The sequence below is a fragment of the Lithobates pipiens genome, unplaced genomic scaffold (genome assembly GCF_037356315.1).
Source record: "Lithobates pipiens isolate NorthernLeopardFrog02 unplaced genomic scaffold, aLitPip1_a1.2 Scaffold_23, whole genome shotgun sequence".
NCBI lineage: Eukaryota > Metazoa > Chordata > Amphibia > Anura > Ranidae > Lithobates > Lithobates pipiens.
In genome coordinates, this window is record NW_027507785.1 from 88147809 (window position 1) to 88163386 (window position 15578).

A 15578-nucleotide genomic window follows, 5' to 3' on the forward strand; every position below is an offset into this window, starting at 1 on the left:
GCATGCGAGCGGGAGCTGTCAGCCACGGCACTTGCTAGTGAAGAAACAGCATGGACATCATCAGTGCACTACAAGGTAAATATCTCCTAAACAGCGCATGTTTAGGAGATATTTACAGTACCTATAGGTAAGCCTTATTATAGGCTTACCTATAGGTACAACTTCCGCATTGGGGTATACAACCACTTTAATGGCTCTGTGTTGAGTTATTTTGAGGGGACAGCAAATTTATACTGTTATACAAGCTATACACTCACTACTTTTCATTGTAGTAAAGTGTAATTTCTTCAGTGTTGTCAAACGAAAAGATATAATAAAATATTTACAAACATGTGTGGGGTGTACTCACATTTGTGAGATACTGTGTCTGTGTGTGTGTGTGTGTGTGTCTGTGTGTGTCTGTGTGTGTCTGTGTGTGTCTGTGTGTGTCTGTGTGTGTCTGTGTGTGTATGTTTGTATATATATACAAACACACATAAATATATACCTGTGACTGGCATCAATGCCATTTGTATGTTGAGTGGCTCTCTAATGACCAATCACAGCTGAAACAGCTGGCAATGTCCTGTGACTCCGTCTGTTCTGATGTTGCAGGGATTAATCCTTGCACACATGCCATCTCTCTTGTGTCATGTACTCCTATAGACAGGGCCTCATGTATAAAAGTGTCTGTAACTAAGAACCGTCTCTGTTGGCCAAAGGAACAAGTCAAATCATTCCTTCCATCCTCTATTCTACACTGGAAAGATGAAGGTGATAATCTGTTTTCTGTCGCCCACACAAATAGTTCTGTTGTGGTCAAAATTTCAGTCATAAAAGTAAAACCACCTCTATAAATTGCATAATTTTTTTTTTATACTGCCAGCTTAGGTGTGATTCTGGTCAGTGGCACAAAACATAGTTTTAATCTTGAATTGCCGTATTTATCAGCGTATAACACGTGCCGGCGTATAACACACACCCCAAGTTTAGGAGGGAATTTTAAGGAAAAAAAACTTTTAGGAGGGAAGTTTAGGGAAAAAAAAACCTTACATTTAAATGCCCATCAATGCAGCCTTGTCAGTGTCATATGCAGCTTTGTCAGTGTTATATGCAGCTTTGTCCTGCAGCCTTGTCATGCAGCCTTGTTCATCGTTGTCCCCTTGTCAGTGTCATTTTCAGCCTTGTCAGTTTTATTTTCAGCTTTTATTTTTAAAAATGGCGCCGCCGAGATGTCCTGTGTATCTCGGCAGCGCTCGGTAGTTCTCGGGCGCCGTTTGGCCACCTTCGACCCTTCTCATCGGCTTTCGGCCACCTTCGGCCCATTCTTGTCAGCTTGCGCCCGAAAGCCACCGAGAAGGGCTGAAGGCGGCTGAAAGCCGCCAAGAAGGGCCGAAGGCAGCCGAGAAGGGCCGAAGGCGACCGAAAGCCACAGAGAAGGCCCGAAGGCGGCTAAAAGCCGCCCAGAGGCTCCAAAATAGTGGAGGATTGGAGTATAACACGCACCTGCGATTTCCCCCTGATTTTAAGGAGAAAAACTGCGTGTTATACGCCAATACGGTAGATAAAAAAGAAAAATGCATAGAGAACACTGTATATTCTTTTTAAAGCTGAATTTCTGGGAAATTTAAAAACTATTCCACTAGTAGGGCTCCCACTGCAGTGCATAGATTAGATGCTTGTTTTTGGATAGGCTACTAGTAAAAAGAGGTTTTACTCATATGGGTTCCTCCTCTTTGTGTGACTGGCCCCTTAAAGCCATTTCTACTCGTTGCTTCATCAGTTGGTTGCCCTCTGATGTCATCACAAATCATACAGGACCAGCAGTCCTAAATTGTGAGGACATCAAGGACCTTCCCACAACTCAGAGCGTTGATGAGAAGAGGAGAATGGCAGCTTCTGGGGGAGCAAGAGATAAGGTAAGTAAAAATTATTTTATTGGTACCCTAGACAAGCAAAGTAGAATTCCATTGTCACTTTACATTCATTTGGCCCAAGTATTTCTGTTACTAAACGAAGTGGGGACTCCTCCACTGCCAGAATACACTGATCAACACTGGCTGCAGACGCTGATGGAATAAAAATTTTCCAACATCCCATTCAACAAAAGTCAAATGTTTGACAGATTTCTGTTCTGAATGGCCACAGATAGGTCGAAATTTGGCCTGTTCATGCAAAACTAGCCAAATTTTGATCCATCTATGGCCAGCTTAACCACTTGCCGACCGCCGCACGAGGATGTACGTCCTCAGAATGGCACGGGCAGGCATATGGGCGTACATGTACGTCCCTGCCTTCCCCCGGGTCGGGGGCCCGATCGGGCCCCCGCCCGGTGCCTGCGGCGGTCGGTATTCGTTCGGGAGCGATCCCGGACGAGGGGACGGCCATTCATTCATGGCCACCCCCTCGCGATCGCTCCCGACGAATGAAAATGTCCGGTGACATCATTTCCTCTCCTGTAATGTAAACACAGGAGAGGAAGTGATGTAATCTCTCCTCCGTGTCGGTATTTTTCGTTCCGGCACCGAGGAGAGAGGTTCGGTGAGTTGCACTAACACACCACACATTCAGTAGAACATGCCAGGCACACTCACACCCCCCCTTTACCCCCCGATCACCCCCCAATTACCCCTGCCCCCCCAGTCACAGTGACACCAATTGCTTTTTTTTTTTTTTTTTTTTTTTTTTTTTTTTTTTTTTGCATTGGTGTCATTTGTGACTGTAATAACTGTTAGGGCAGTTAGGGTTAGCCCCCTTTAGTTCTAATGTGCCCCCCTAACCCCCCCAATAAAGGTTTAACCCCGTGATCACCCCCCCTCGCCAGTGTCAATAAGGCTGGGTTCACATTGCAGCGGTTTATGAGAACGAATGTGATTCGCACCGCACTGCAGTGCAAATCACATCCGATCTCTTTGCGATTCGAGTTCAGCCATACAGGTAGTATGGCTGAATTCATGTCGCACCCGCCGCAAATTCGCACGGGACCCTTTTTTTGGCCCGCAGCAGAATCGGATCGCATGGGTGTTCACACCATGCGATCCGAGTTTGCAGATCGCACTGCGATATGCAAACTGATCTGGGGGTGTCATTACATTTCACTGACACTCCCAGCAGTCCGCATAGGGCAGTGCGAACTGCCGCCGGGAGGCATGCGATGCGGGAACCCGCCGCGGATTCGTGGCGTTCCCGCATCGCTCCAGTGTGAACCCAGCCTAATGAGCGATAGTTTTTCTGATCGCTATATTAGTGTCACAGGTGACGCTAGTTAGGCAGGTAGGTATTTAGGTTCGCCGCAGCTTTTTATAGCGCCAGGGACCCCCATATACTACCGCATAAAGCCCCCTGATTGCCCCCTAGTTAACCCTTTCACCAGTGATCACCATATAACTGTTACAGGTGACGCTGGTTGGTTAGTTATTTTTTTATAGTTTCAGGGCACCCGCCATTTATTACCTAATAAAGGTTTAACCCCCTGATCACCCGGCGGGTGTCATTTGTGACTAATAACTGTTAGGGCAGTTAGGGTTAGCCCCCTTTAGTTCTAAGGTACCCCCCTAACCCCCCCAATAAAGGTTTAACCCCGTGATCACCCCCCGTCGCCAGTGTCACTAAGGCTGGGTTCACATTGCAGTGGTTTATGAGAACGGATGTGATTCGCACCGCACTGCAGTGCAAATCACATCCGATCTCTGTGCGATTCGAGTTCAGCCATACAGATAGTATGGCTGACTTCGTGTCGCACCCGCCGCACCCGCCGCAAACTCGCACGGGACCCTTTTTTTGGTCCGCAGCAGAATCGGATCGCATGGGTGTTCACACCATGCGATCCGAGTTTGCAGATCGCACTGCGATATGCAAACTGATCTGGGGTGTCATTAACATTTCACTGACACTCCCAGCAGTTCGCATAGGGCAGTGTGAACTGCCGCCGGGAGGCATGCGATGCGGGAACCCGCCGCGCATTCGTGGCGTTCCCGCATCACTCCAGTGTGAACCCAGCCTAAACGATCGTTTTTCTGATCGCTGTATTAGTGTCACAGGTGACGCTAGTTAGGCAGGTAGGTATTTAGGTTCGCCGCAGCTTTTTATAGCGCCAGTGACCCCCATATACTACCGCATAAAGCCCCCTGATTGCCCCCTAGTTAACCCTTTCACCAATGATCACCATATAACTGTTACAGGTGACGCTGGTTGGTTAGTTATTTTTTTATAGTTTCAGGGCACCCGCCATTTATTACCTAGTCTCACTAGTGTACCCCTAAATTTAGGGGTGTCTACTTTCCAAAATGGGGTCATTTGGGGGGGGTTTGTGCCATCTTGGCATTTTATGGCCTTCAAAACTGTAACGCCCTTAGAAAGCCTGAAGGCGGTGCTTGGTTTTCGGGGCCCCGTACGCGGCTAGGCTCCCAAAAAGTCCCACATATGTGGTATCCCCGTACTCAGGAGAAGCAGCAGAATTTATTTTGGGGTGTCATTTCACATATGCCCATGGCATGCGTGAGCAATATATCATTTAGTGACAACTTTGTGAAAAAAAAAAAAAAAAAAAAAAGTTTGTAATTTTCCCGCAACTTGTGGCAAAATATAAAATATTCCATGGACTCAACATGCCTCTCAGCAAATAGCTTGGGGTGTCTACTTTCTAAAATGGGGTCATTTGTGGGGGTTTTGTGCCATCTTGGCATTTTATGGCCTTCAAAACTGTAATAGGTAGTGAGAAGTGAACTCAAAAATTTACGCCCTTAGAAAGCCTGAAGGCGGTGCTTGGTTTTCGGGGCCCCGTACGCGGCTAGGCTCCCAAAAAGTCCCACATATGTGGTATCCCCGTACTCAGGAGAAGCAGCAGAATTTATTTTGGGGTGTCATTTTACATACGCCCATAGCATGTGTGAGCAATATATCATTTAGTGACAACTTTGTGTAAAAAAAAAAATAAAAATTTTTTTTTGTCATTATTCAATCGCTTGAGGCAAAAAAATAAAATATTCAATGGGCTCAACATGCCTCTTATCAATTTCCTTAGGGGGTCTACTTTCCAAAATGGGGTCATTTGGGGGGGTTTTGTACTGCCCTGCCATTTTAGCACCTCAAGAAATGAGATAGGCAGTCGTAAACTAAAAGCTGCGTAAATTCCAGAAAACGTACCTTCGTTTGTAGATGTGACAACTTTTGCGCAAACCAATAAATATACAATTATTGACTTTTTTTTTACCAAAGACATGTGGCTGAATACATTTTGGCCTAAATGTATGACTAAAATTGAGTTTATTGGATTTTTCTAACAACAAAAAGTAGAAAATATCATTTTTTTTCAAAATTTGCGGTCTTTTTACGTTTATATCGCAAAAAATAAAAATCGCAGAGGCAATCAAATACCATCAAAAGAAAGCTCTATTTGTGGGAAGAAAAGGACGCAAATTTTGTTTGGGTACAACATTGCATGACCGCGCAATTACCAGTTAAAGCAGCGCAGTGCCAAATTGTAAAAAGACCTCTGGTCATTTACCAGCAAAATGGTCCGGTCTGAAGGTGGTTAAGTGCTTTTTCCACCGTTCAGGAGAAGCTTTGTATTTTTATCAATAAATACAATGCTTCCTTTGAATGGTCAAGGTGGCGAGGCAGGCAGATAAAGTCACAATTTCCACCAAATGAATACAGCCTTGTATTTGTTGATAAAAATACACAGCTACATCTACTGAATGGCAGAGAAGCACTAAACCCAACTCTTTAGGTCCGGCAGCAGAAGGGAAGTTTCCAGAACATGCTCTACTGTATGTATCTAATGCTACTATAGTAGAAAATAGCATACTAAGCAGCAACATCATTTAGTAATAGAAATTAGGCCAACTTGGCCCCCAAAAAATATTAAAAGTGACACAAAAAAACCTGTAATTCGACCATTAGCCATTGCAGGGTGAGGGGGGAGCCCCACTACAATGGTAGTTGCAAATTTTCTGTATTTCAGCTTTAAAGTGGTTGTAAAGACTGTGTGCAGCTCCCCCCAGACCCCCCCCCCCCAATACTTACCTGAGCCCCATCTTGACCCAGTGATGTGCACAAGAGCAGCAGCTCTGTCGGGTCTCTCCCTTTTTATTGGCTGAGACACAGCAGCGGGAGCCATTGGCTCTCACTGCAGTCAAACACAACCAGTGAGGAGGGAGCGGGGGTGAATCCAAACCACGTTGTATGTGTCTTATGGATACACAGACGCGGCTCAGGAGTGAGCATGCACGAATGCCCTCATAGCAAGTAGTTGGCTTTAATAGCACCCAGAAAGGGGGACGAGCCAGGAGCACCAGCAGGGGACCCGAGAAGTGGAGGATCGGGGCATGCACAGAGCAGGTAAGTATGATATGTTTGTTATTAAAAAAAAAAAAAAAATAGCCTTTAATATCACTTTAAAATTGACATCAAGCATACTATTATAAAACAACAAGTAGAAAGTCACTGAACATTTCCCTTTTTTTGTGTATCTATAGACAACTTTTTATTTTGGATAGAATGGGTAAGAGTTAAACTGGTAGTAACGCGCCACCCACCAAGTTGGAGGAATTTCCTTTCTGTTTTTGTCCCGGAGATGAAACAGGAAGTGAGAGGAAATCGCTCCAAAGTGGGAGTAATTACCCCATTAGACAGTTGTCATCATCAGAACAGGTGTCTCTGTTGGAGGGATTCCCTTCTATTTCTGTTCAGAAGACAGCTGGAGAATTTAGGATTTCCCATTACTTTCTGTTCCAGTGATGACGGTCAAAAGGCCAAACAGAGAGGGTGTATTTTACACAGAAAGCAATATATACCTGAAGGTAGAAAGAAGATGTGGGGTGCTCCAGTTGAGTATCTCACATCATGGAAGGAACGATCATCCTTAGGTGTAGTAGCCAAGGGTTGGCTCCTATCTCATGTAAATATGATATATAGAAGAAGACGAGCACCAGATGTAGATTGTGTAAAATCCAGATATACTCTTGCTTGAGATCTTGTACCATAGAAATCCAACAGATTTAAGAGGTTGTAAGGGTCCCCCTTTATCTGGACTTAGTAGTGCTGAAAACGTGTGTTCTGAACTAGCAGAATTTGGATAAATTCTGAAGACTATTTAATCACCAAGCAGGAGGGATCACTCCATGTACCTGTTTATTTATCGAATTTTGCTAGTTCTTCACATGGTGAGCGTGCCAGTAACAATTCCTGCATTGTGGTAACAATGCTCACTCGTGCTCTATCTGTGGAAAACAGTATTGTCATCATAGGACCAAAAGTCGGTTAGGACTACAAAACACTTTCCCCTCCTAATAATACCATAGAAAGATGTTCTGTAGTCCACGTAGAAAGATAGGAGTGATGCTAACAGGTAAGAGCGCAGCAGAGGAAGTTATCAGCTCACAAGATATTTATTAGAATTAACAAGTATTTTTTACACTTTTTAAAGCGATCTAACACAATGCTTTCAATTGTATATTACCAGACCCAAAGGAAGCAAATAAATAAGTGCATAGGGTTTACATAATCTTAAAAAGAAAAAGTCAAAGCAGCTCAAAAGCAACCAAAAGTCTGAGTCTACATAAAGCCTTAAATGTTTGCGATTTCCAAAACTATGAATCAATAAGGCCTTGTTTACACTAGAGGTACTCTTTTAGGCAGGCCATAGATGGTTCAATTTCCGGAAATAAATTTGCACAAATCCTCCATCAACACAGGCAGTGTTGACAGGGAAATCCCTCTTGCCGAAACATTGTGTTCTCCCAGCAAGGGGATGGAGGGTTCTGAGAATGGCGAGTGGCGAGGGGAGCTTTCCCCACCAGGAGAACGTGCTTATTGCTAGCAGCTGCTAGTGATAATCGCAATTACATCTGGGCTGGTTGTACCCAAGTTGGTCAATCCATCAACTTGGTACATTCAGCCTGCCCACACATTAGATCAGCTTTGTTGATCGACTGGTACTTTGCCATTCCAACCCAAGTATAAAAATCTACTGAACGGAGGACAGTAGCTTAACCACAGTAAAAAATATTCATGTTATTTTTTTGAATGTATTCTGTTATATTATAAACCTTGTGTTATGCTACAACAAAAATGTACCTATTATATCCATACAAGATCTAGTAACTTTAATTTTAATTAAAAGTCTGGCCAAACAAAGTTTAGTTTTGGACACAGGAAGTGAGAAGAATCTCTCCAATGGGGACTCATTTTTTTAGGCTGTGTCCCCACTTGAGAAATTCTTCTCATTTCCTAGCTCAATAACACCGGTACTGAGGCCAATCTTTAACCACCTCGGACACAGACATACATATAAGCCAGGTGGATGCTAAGCCTTCTGAATTAAGCCAGGAAGCTACTCCTTGTTCATTGAAAGTCCCTTATTACAAGAATGGTTAAATCATGTAAATACAACTATCAAACTAGAATTAAGTCTTAATAAATAATAATAACGGACTTCAGTAGCCTTGCTAGGGGGTGGCTATTGGGGCTATAGCCCCAAATCTGGGGCCCATAGCACCGAGGCTCTGCAGGGGACCACAAGGGGAGGGGAGGCTCTCTGGGGACCCTGATTTAAAGGGGGAGGCTCTATGGGGACCCTGATTTTAAGGGGGAGGCTCTATAGGGACCCTGATTTTAAGGGGGAATCTCTATGGGGACCCTGATTTTAAGGGGGAGGCTCTATGGGGACCATCATTTTAAGGGGGAGGCTCTATGGGGACCCTGATTTTAAGGGGGAGGCTGTATGGGGACCCTGATTTTAAGGGGGAGGCTCTATGGGGACCCTGATTTTAAGGGGGAGGCTCTATGGGGACCCTGATTTTAAGGGGGAGGCTCTATGGGGACCCTGATTTTAAGGGGGAGGCTCTATGGGGACCCTGATTTTAAGGGGGAGGCTCTATGGGGACCCTGATTTTAAGGGGGAGGCTCTATGGGGACCCTGATTTTAAGGGGGAGGCTCTATGGGGACCCTGATTTAAGGGGGAGGCTCTATGGGGACCCTGATTTTAAGGGGGAGGCTCTATGGGGACCCTGATTTTAAGGGGGAGGCTCTATGGGGACCCTGATTTAAGGGGGAGGCTCTATGGGGACCCTGATTTTAAGGGGGAGGCTCTATGGGGACCCTGATTTAAGGGGGAGGCTCTATGGGGACCCTGATTTTAAGGGGGAGGCTCTATGGGGACCCTGATTTTAAGGGGGAGGCTCTATGGGGACCCTGATTTTAAGGGGGAGGCTCTATGGGGACCCTGATTTAAGGGGGGCCTCTCTGGGGACCTTGATGTAAGGAGGGGCTCTCTGGGGACCCTGATGTAAGTGGGTGCTCTCTGGGGATATATACACACACACCCACACGTATATTACTGTATATACATGTGTATGCCTGCCTAAGCGTATGACTTTCTTTACTACGCTGCTATGGGCTCTAACCCACGGATCTTTTGTAGACCTAGCAATGCCCCTGATGGACTTATTTTTAATAAAACACCTGTGTGTAGGTGTACAAACTAGCCTTATGTTTCAAGCAGAAATATGTCTAGCTGCTTACCCAAAAAGTGTTATTGGCAGAAAACTAACAGTGATTTTAAATAAAGTTTGGTACAGTTTAACACTATGGGATCCCTCCCCCCATCTGACTTGTATGTATGTGAGAGATACTGTGGATTAAAGGAGATTTGGAATGGTGAAGCGGAGGATTCCCCTACTGGCGTGTGATACCAGAACAAAGCAATCTTAAATCTTTTTATTTACATAGGTCATTTATTTCCAGTGATGATGGTGTGACATGGGGAAGAGCACTGAGAACACTTTATATGTGATTGGAGCACAAAACTGACACCATAGAGGAATTTTTGGAAGAAATTATAAAGATCCATTCATACACTTTATTTGGAGCCCTTTAATCTGCAAACTTTGCACTGGATAAAATGAATTAAAGGCACTGGAGACATTTATCAATTCATTTGGTTTGTGGGCACTGATTCATTCGTTATCAAACTAAAAAAACTGGTCTAGATTCACAAGAGAACCCCACAAAAGTTTGATAAACTGTGGACTGGCAGTTTGGCGTAAGAAAAAAAAAAAAAAAGACAACTATTTCCTATTCTATCCAAAACTGAAAAAAGAGAAATACGTTTTTACGTTAGATTTTAAAGTGTATGTAAACCCTAAAAATGACCTTCTCTTATATGCTCCCTCTTGGTCCATTATATATATATACCATTGCAAGAGTTTTTCTATATCCTGTGCATTCTTCGGTATTTCCTCATTGCTCTCAGGAAGTGTGTTAGGAATACAGAACCCCCCCCCCCATCCTCACATGTAATAGTGATGAGTAGAAAGGGAGATCATCTGTAGTCTTAAAGTGATATTATAGTCTCTTTTTTATTTTTTTTTTTTTTTTTAATAACAAACATGCTATACTTACTTGCTCTGTGTAGTGGTTTTGCACAGAGCAGCCTGGATCCTCCTCTTCTCGGGGGCCCTTGACTGCGCTCCTGGCCCCGCCACAGTCAATTTAGACACAGAGCTGTGTCTCAGCCCCGCCCCCCATTGGCTCACTGATTTTGATTGACAGCAGCGGGAGCCAATGGTGCCCGCTGCTGTGTCTCAGCCAATCAGGAGGGAGAGTCCCGTACAGCCAAGGCTCTCATGCAACATTCTTGGATCAAGATGGGGCTCAGTAAATATAAGGGGCTGAGGGGGGCTGCTGTACACTGAAGGTTTTTTATCTATTTATTTTTGCATTCTATAAAATTCACTCTAAAAAACCTTCTGCCTTTAGAACCACTTTAGCTTACTGTCCCAGGATAACAATGCTGCTCCATTATGAATACACTACACAAGGTCAACGCTGTTACTTTACATAGGAAATGTTTACACACAAGATCGTCAGGTGACCATAAACAAAACAATCCTGAAAAAAAATATAATTATGCAGCCACCACATTTAAAGTGGTTGTAAACCCTTACAAACCACTTTGACCTACAGGTAAGCCTAGATTAAGGCTTACCTGTAGGTCCAAGAAATATCTCCTAAACCTATACGGTTTAGGAGATATTTGCCTGAAGACAGGCACCGCTGTCTACGGCGCATGGGCCGTAGACAGCGACGCGCAGGCGCACTGAGCGCGGCATTTCCAGCAATGGATCTGCCGCGCGTGTCGGCTCCCGTGCGCATGCGCGGGAGTGACTTCATCGCGGCTCCGCCCAATGGCAGCGGCGGAGCTGCGAGACGCCACCAGCAAGATGGATGCGGCGGACTACAGGGGGACAGCGGCGACTTCGCTGGCTCCTGTGTCAGGTAAGTGATACATAATGGGCTACTATGCGATGCATAGTAGTCCATTATGCTTTGCCTTTGCAGGGAATGAAAGAGGAAGTAAACTCATCAGGGTTTACTTCCTCTTTAAGGTGTAATGAACACTGGGTGCTTAGCACATGTAAATCCCGGTGTTTTCAGGTGCCCGGGAGTCACAGGTCCAACGTCAAGCTCTGCTGACTACAGCCTGTCAACACCTATAATAGACTAAAATATAGGGTGGCTGGACACTGTACTAAGTGGTACTCGCATTTAGGGCTGTAGGCATTCAGGAACACATGAAGGCCAAGGAATGGTAAACTGCAATATATTACGATTTTGTTCTTGGGTTAAGATTCACATTAAGCCCCCATTCACATTGGAGAAACTTGTCATGATAGGTCAAATCGCATGACAATTTGCATCCTATTACCGGCAATGGCACTGTTCAAATCGGCATGATGCCGACTTTGTGGAGCTGCACTGGTTTAAAAAAGTAGTACATGCATTACTTTTGTCAATTTTGGGCGTAACTGGAATAGACATCTCTGCATGAAGCTGCATAGATGTCTTCAAAGTTGCACTGAAATGCGGCTTGGAAATCGTGCAATTTCAGATGAAGTCGCATGTTTTCAAAGCCACAGTCAATGTGAACGGGGGCTAAGGGTCACTTAAGAGGAACATTATATGCCTCCTCATTCATTAGAGAGCCCAACAAAAAAAATTTTTTTTTGGTGCCTTGTTTTTTAGACCTGTTCTTGGGATTATTTGTGGCACAGATTCAGTAAATTGCATTGGCTAGACTGCATCAGCTCTAGTTTCTTAGATATGGTTGAATTTATATAATTTTTCAGTCAGTTTTTTGAAAAGATCTTGCTGATCAACTTATTCTTCTGTTACCTAGTCTGTGTTTTTTTGCATACAAGTTAGCAGACATAGTGAGAGTGATTACATACTTTAAACTGCAATTTTACATTGGTAATATTGGATTCTAAAGTGCAAGTTATTAACGGTATTACAGTTTATGATCATATATAGAAGGTGCGTGTATATTGCAACTTATATCATTTAATTTTTACAGATCTAGCACTGTAGAGGTTATGACTATATTTTGTATTTATTTCATGCTACAAGGAGATTAAATAAGACCTGAAAGCCACGTAACTTACAGTGCGACTTTGCCAGGCAACTTTGGTGTGACTTTGAAGCAACTTCAGGGATTGCCTGTGTAATCTTCAAGTAATGTTGGATCCAAATCACATCAATTAAGATGAGGATCTGACTTGGAGGAAACTTCCATTAAAGTCTATGGGCACAAGTCGAATAGAAGTCGCCTTGAAGTAGTACAGAAACATTTTCAGAGTGAACCAAACCTAAAACACTAGATTAAAATATCCTGATTTTTGAAGTGCAGCCAGAGCGAAGAGCCATTTTTGGATTCAGCGGATAAAATATACCCAGGAACCGATCTAACATTGGAGGCACCAAAATGTGAGTTTGCCTGTGATTTATCTTAAGTGGTAAAGCAGCACTTTTATTTCTGTAACTTGGGTAAGTACTTGGCTTAAACCCACCCAGAACTTCTGTTCTGTTATCCTCACTTCCTGCTCTGTTGACAATAGATTCACCTAACAAGAAGTGAGGGGAAATCTCCAGTAGGGACAAAGAAAGAAATAAAAATCGAGATACACAAAAGCAGGACCCCTCTATACAATTTTCAGCACCTTAAATTTAAGTGAAATGAAAGAGTTCTTTATTATGAATGACAAACACTATACAATGTTGTATATGTGTATAAAACATATAGGACAGATAGTGTATCTCAAATCAATCTATACAGTTTTAAGAGGTCAAATAAAGTAGTGGAGACCAAAACCTCTATGTGTATTGTGGCATAGGTGACTGAGTTCCTAGTGTCTTATATTAGGGGATCCCCCCCTCTGCAGACTCAGTGATTGTGGTTTGTTCTTTCGGAATTAAAAATTGGACATTTTGATCTATCCCTCCTCTACTAAAAAATAATTTCTATTTGTCTGTGTAGCTATTGGAGATTTGACCTCACTTCCTCCCTGGTGAGACAGTCGTCACCTTGACAGCAATGATGTGAAATCTCTCGGAGGCCTGGATAGCAGTAAAAACCCAACAGGATTTTAATCTTTCCCCACTTTACCCAAAACTAAGAAAATATTTAGCTGGACATACACTTTCATTGATAAGATCTGTGCTTGAGTTGATTTGCCCACCTTTTATGGATAGTGCAAGAGGATTCTATTCCCCTGCTGGATTTTTTATTCATTTCATAGTAAAGAGAATGGAGCTGGAGGAGTGAGACTGACAGGAACACAACCTGGGACACTCGAGTCGACAAGCAATTCACATCACTAATTATTTAGGAATAGCTACAGATCAGGAATGTTTGCTCCTGTTTTGATGTAGCACCCAGAGACACATTATTAGTCATTTTCTTCTATTATGTTATGATTTACCTCAGAGGGCAGCAGCGTAACGGGAACTCTCTCCTCCTCTAACATTCGTGTTGACTCCTTCTCCCAGTGCAGGTAATCAATGAGGGATCGGTGGTCAAAATGTCCTGTAGGTGCTTTCTCAGTCTGGTCCTTCTGTATCATACCCACTGGTAAATTTGGATCTGGAGCCAACACTTCCATCTCTTTCTGGAGCTCCTTCAGCTCCTCTGGAGAGAGATTGGCCAAAATTTCATCTTCATCGATGTCCCCAAAAGATTCCTGGGATTGGAGGTCAGACTGGCCCGATGAAGCATTATCTGTTTGGTTCTTTGGTGTCATTCCCCCTGGTAAATCTGTATCAGTCGCCAGAACCTCCATCTCATTCTGAAGCTCCTTCAGCTCTTCTGGGGAAAGATTAGCCAAGATTTCATCTTCATCAATGTCCTCAAAGAACTCGTCCAAGTCTGAATCGCGGCTGGACTTTGTCATGTTATCAGTGCTGTCTGAACAATGAACGTGAAGGAAATAAGATGCTACGGTACCTTTACAGAGCTCCTCACCATCAGACAAGAGTCACTCCAGCTGAGGCCAGAGCTATATTAAGCCGCCACAAGGCTTCATAGAGAATTTATGACAGTGCTGCCATGTTCTGTTTTCAGCAACTGGTGTCAGCTGTGCAAACGCTTCTGACATTTGAGTACAGCTAGTTCCCCCCTCCTCACATGTAGCAGTCACTTTCTAGAGGATTCCACTCTCAGAGAGGCAAAATATGTCGCTCTTTTAGGGTCACCGCAAACCTGTAGCTTTAAAAAGCTTTGAAACCTGACTAGCTTTACACCTGCAGTGGTGTCTTAGTCATTCAGTGCAGGTACTGCTTAAAGTGAACCTGTGTTTTGACAATACTGCTAATACGCAATAACCTCAAAACTTTTTGCTATTGACTTGGAACAAGCATGAAAATCAGTCCTGACTTTACATGCTTGCTGTGGGTCAGTAACTCAAAGTATTAAAAATATTGTTGGCCAGATAACTAAAATTTCAGCGGTTTGTTGGTAATGCAACTACCATGTTCATTCTTTTCAACTTTTTGAAATAATAGAGATACCTTTTTAAAGTACAAAAATTGTAGGTACAGAACACAAGTTATCATGCCCTCAGTTAGGAACACCACAAAGAATGAATATGTAAAACGGGTTAAATGCACAAGGGTTTTTTCATCACTACATTCTTCTATATTTTCTTTTCAAAATGACAAACACAATCATTTGAGCAATTATTTCATTTAGAATTATGAAGATCTAAATTGATTGCTGAAATGGTGAACCAATCAACCAGGGTTCTGTGGATCGATCTACAAGGTTCCCCAGAGTCCTTGAGCTGTGGCTAATTGACTTCTCACCTGTTGGTACCTACATAGTTCCGGTTCCAATGCCACTTGGCAGAACCAGCAACATGACACCAAACATCTGTTGAGCTGTGTGTAAATGTTGCATTTTTCCCACTGACCACCAATGAAATGACAATCTTCCCACTGACCCATAAAAATAGATTTTAGTTGGGGTAATTCAAGACCCAAAAATTATTTCAAAAGGTTCCTCTGTGGTAAAAATGTTGAGAAAAGCCAATTTAGAGACTGGATAAGCACCAGACCAAACAGAGGTACAAATGAGGAGGAACCGAGGACAGAGGATTTGGTTCCAAAAGAGAGATAGCCCCTCCAAATGAGGAACTGGATTTATATAGCCCTACAGGACAGACAGACAGTGCACACTTCACATGGGCTTTGCTGCTGCTTAAAGAGGAGCTTCAGGCTCCCCCAAAAAAGTAAACATCAGTAGCTACAAATACTGTAGCCG

At 43.4% G+C, this 15578-nt stretch overlaps 1 protein-coding gene across 1 annotated transcript in view; it reads right to left on the reverse strand.

Annotated features, from left to right (window-relative positions):
• The window catches only part of LMOD3 (leiomodin 3), a 44256-nt gene extending 29884 nt beyond the window's left edge, over nt 1-14372 (reverse strand). The window contains exon 1 of the mRNA XM_077451984.1: nt 13744-14372. Coding sequence (XP_077308110.1) covers nt 13744-14211 — 468 coding nt within the window. The 5' untranslated portion in view covers nt 14212-14372. The remainder of the gene's footprint in view (nt 1-13743) is intronic.
• Nucleotides 14373-15578: the final 1206 nt, after the last annotated feature.